The 3,782-nt window shown below is 49.7% G+C and overlaps 1 protein-coding gene across 1 annotated transcript; it reads right to left on the reverse strand.

The window, feature by feature from the left end:
* Nucleotides 1–2,606: 2,606 nt before the first annotated feature.
* On the reverse strand, nucleotides 2,607–3,089 carry M421DRAFT_11464 (uncharacterized protein; the record flags this gene model as incomplete). Its single annotated transcript, XM_033587236.1, has 1 exon — nucleotides 2,607–3,089. A coding segment is annotated over one exon (483 nt), but the record flags the coding sequence as incomplete, so codon positions are not given.
* Nucleotides 3,090–3,782: the final 693 nt, after the last annotated feature.

The following is a 3,782-nucleotide window of genomic DNA, read 5'->3' on the forward strand; positions in this document are numbered from 1 at the left end:
AGTTCCCTAACCTGAGCCCAGCAGGCACGGAGTAGTCGCACAGTAGAGCGATCGGTGCCTGGGGAGGTGCTGGAGACCCCTATTGTATTTCGCTCACATTCCTCTAGTGAGATGTGCGTGCTCCACGGGAGGGTATCTGCATTCTCCTGGTCTGGGCAGTGCCTGAGGTCGTCCTCTGCTCCAAACCGGTTGAGGACCTCCTCTCTGAGGGCCTCTGCCTTCTCTAGGGGGTCTGATATGGCCACGTTGTTTACTACAAGCGGAGCGTCTTGGTTCTCTGGCAAGAGCTTGTGCCAGGCAATAATCTTAAACAGGTCTTTGTCATTCTTAGCGTTGTTAATTACATGCCTCTAGTACTGTCTCTTTGCCTGTTGGACTGTAGTCTTGAAGGTCTGTCTTACTTTAGGTAGACAGCTAGAGCAGAGCTGTCGCGCCTGTTTGTAGACTTGGTAGGCAGTTTTGCACTCCTCTGCCCACCAAGGTGCAGCGCGGCCTTCCTTACGGGCGCCTCTGCCTGCTGTCTGTATCGCGTGCTCTATAGTCTCTGTGAGCAGCCTAACGCACTCATCGAGCTGTGATGCCTCCTGTGTGGCCAGCGGGTCTGGGATGTTCTGGACTCCTATCTCTACTAGCCCAGTGAACTTGGGTAGGTTTGCCTCTGGGACTCTGTAGTGGTGCTGCTCTAGGTGCCGAGTGCCCGGTGTGGAGATAGGGATAGAGGTCACTATTGTCTCATGGTCTGAGCCGCTGTGCATGCTAGCGTCAACAGCAGACTGGGCAAAAGGGATGTTAGAGAAGGTGAGATCCAGGACGTGGCCAGCGCTGTGTGTAGGCTGTCCTGGCACCCCAATATAGTCCATGGAGGCGTTGGCAGCCCACCTGGCAAGCTCCATCCCTCCATTAGCTGCAGTGGTAGTAGGCTCAAAGGATTCGTGTCTAGCGTTAAAGTCTCCTCCTACAAGGCACAGATGTGGGGGTGTAAGGCAGGAGACATATTAGATAACGTGCGGAGTGTGGGGACACCTGTAGCAGTTAAGAATAGAGATTCTGTTTACTACTACCCACAGCATGTCTGGGTGATTAAGGCTCTCTCTAGCCTGGTAGTGTAGGTGTGGTCCTTTGCGGATGTATGTCATAACCCTCAGGCGGGTAGAGCCTGCCGCATTAGGGTTGTCCCAGGTGCTAATAGGTGCAGCGTGCGTAAAACCAGGATGGGTAGAGGTTCTAGATTTGGCGCATGTGAAGGGCTCCTGAACGCACACAACGTCTATGCCTTTCTGATAGGCTGTTTCTAGTAGTGTGATGTGCCAGGGTGAGCACCTGCCAACGTTGGCCCAGCATACACGGAGGCTGGGTTGTCGGTGCCTGCTAGAGGCTGGAGTGATGTGGGGGTGTTCTAGCATGATGATGGTGGGTCATCGCTCATGCTGACGTCTTCCCTCTCTGAGGTGGACGGGTCAGTGTAGATAGTTGGTTGAGGGCGGATGCTGGGATCTATTGGATTGGTTGGTTGGTTGGTTGGTATTCATTTTACGTCTAGATAATAGGGATAAAGTCCACTATCTCGCCTCCCGAAGGGCATATACGACGTGCTGAGCTATGGGATTACAGTGCTAACACACTACCTTAGAAAGCATTTCTTGCCTGCGCGGGTATTGCTACCGTTTTAAGCTACAGCTCCCCCGCCAGTTGGGGAGACTAAGCAGTGTAGATACATTAGGGTGAATCCCTTTTGTGTGTTCAAAGGCAGTAGAATGCCGTGAGAGTAGAAGAGAGAGGGAGAGTAAGAAGGAGAGTGAGGAAAGAGTACGGTTGTTTGCTGTTGTCGCAGCACAGGGTGAGCTACTGGGGGCAGACCTTGGTGTAGTATTGAGTGAGTTGGGTGAAGGCTTTAAAGGCCTCTGGATCCCTAATGAGCACACTAGTATATGCTACACCTTCGCTACGGCTGGATTGGGATCTATTGGAGAGATACCAGTAGCTGTGAAGGCCTTTAATATAAGGTCTTCTTTGAACGTGTTTACCCAGGCAGGCCAGAACAGGGCATGGAAGTCACCCTTAGACAGTGGCGCAAGGCCTTGAGATGCCTGGAGGTAGTTGTCGAGTTCAGAGGCGTAGTTGGAGGAGAGAGGTTTGAAGCAGACTACGTCCAGTGGCTGCAGAGTCTGGGTACTGTGAGGTGGTAGCACTGCCAGTATAATCCGTTTCTGGTGACAGTATTCAATAAAGCTCTGCGTAAGGTGACTCCCATGGCCATCTACAATTAAGAGGCGGTACTTTAACCGCGCCTTTGGCTTAGTGTAGCGGTCAAACACCTGCTCAAGCCAGGCTAATCCTATCTCATTGTTTGTCCATCCAGAGGGCGAAGAGGCGACGTGAACTGAGTGCTTTCCTGGGTGGATATCTGCTACCCAGCGACTCTGAATAGTAGAGTTCTTTGACGCAAAGATGATGCCTGGGGGAAGAGCAGTACCATCAGCGCAGATAGTAGCTAAGAGGCTCACCCACTCACGTGAGCCATCTTGACGAGCCTGCCTAACCTCCTTCTTCTCATATTGACGCCTGCTGAACACCCGCTTACTCCTACCCAGCACCCCTATCGCAAAGCCCTTCTCATCCATATTGTATGTGTGCTCTGGCTCAAGCTCATACTGGGTAATCTTCTGCTGCAGAAGCTCGAAGTATAGCTTATACTTGTACGCTGACTCAGCGTTGTGGCGATTAGAGTCCATGCCAGTGGCCCATTGGGACGTGAGCTGATCGCGGTGACGGTGCAGGAAGCGATTAACCCAGCTATCGGAGCAGGGCTGTAAGGCAACAGAGGATGCGAAATTTTGTACCATACGCCTTGTAGGTGGTAAGTGACGCGCTGACAACTCTTCTATATACTTAACTAGATCTGCTTCCTGTTGCTTGTTGAGTTTGCGCTTGTTTTCGTGGGCAACGCGTCGGGGACCCTGCACGCCTTGGTGCGCGCGCGACAACGTAGAGCGATCAACACCATGTTTTTCTGCAATATGTGTATATACAAGTTTGTCTCCTGGCTTCAGGTTTTCAATCTCTGCAAGCGCATCTGAAATTCCTGTCATGGTGGTTGAGTTCTCACGCGTTGAAGTTTGGTGTAGATGTTGTGCTCCGGGCGTTGTGCGCACGGACACGGTATATAGAGAGTAAGGATTTAGTTCTCTAGGTAATAGTCCTTAAACTCCTAGTTAAGATAGCTCTTATAGCTGTCTAAGATAAGCAACCTGTACACTCCTACCTAACGCGTCTTTGTATGCGTGTTAAAGTGCTTTAACTACTTAAGGCTAAGCACGTTATTTATCTAACTATTCTTAGAGACTAAGAGCTTCTAATTGTAGGGTATATCTGTCTCCTTATACTAGGCAGAGATGTGGACGCATCCTTTGTAGATAATAAAAGGCAGGGTTGCATACCTAGCAGCGCAGATGCTCTAGATAATGGTAACCTACTTGCAATCGCCTGGCTGAACAAGCTCTAGCCAAGCACGTCTCTCTAAGCCTGTTACAACCTTTAAAGACAAAGCAACACCTATCTAGAACCTAGTTTTATTAAAGTTATGTATGTTGTTATTACAAACGCTAACGTACTCTATCACCAAGCCAGTCATATCACCAAACCGGTCACTTAAAATCCCACCAAAAAACACAGAAACTATACCCCTGCATCTCAATAACTACTTAATGGAATCTTCTAAAAACTTCAGAATAGAGCTGCATCTATACTAATAAAACTATTTAAAAGTCTTAGACTAATAGCTA

Source organism: Didymella exigua (genome assembly GCF_010094145.1).
Source record: "Didymella exigua CBS 183.55 unplaced genomic scaffold M421scaffold_52, whole genome shotgun sequence".
Classification (NCBI taxonomy): domain Eukaryota; kingdom Fungi; phylum Ascomycota; class Dothideomycetes; order Pleosporales; family Didymellaceae; genus Didymella; species Didymella exigua.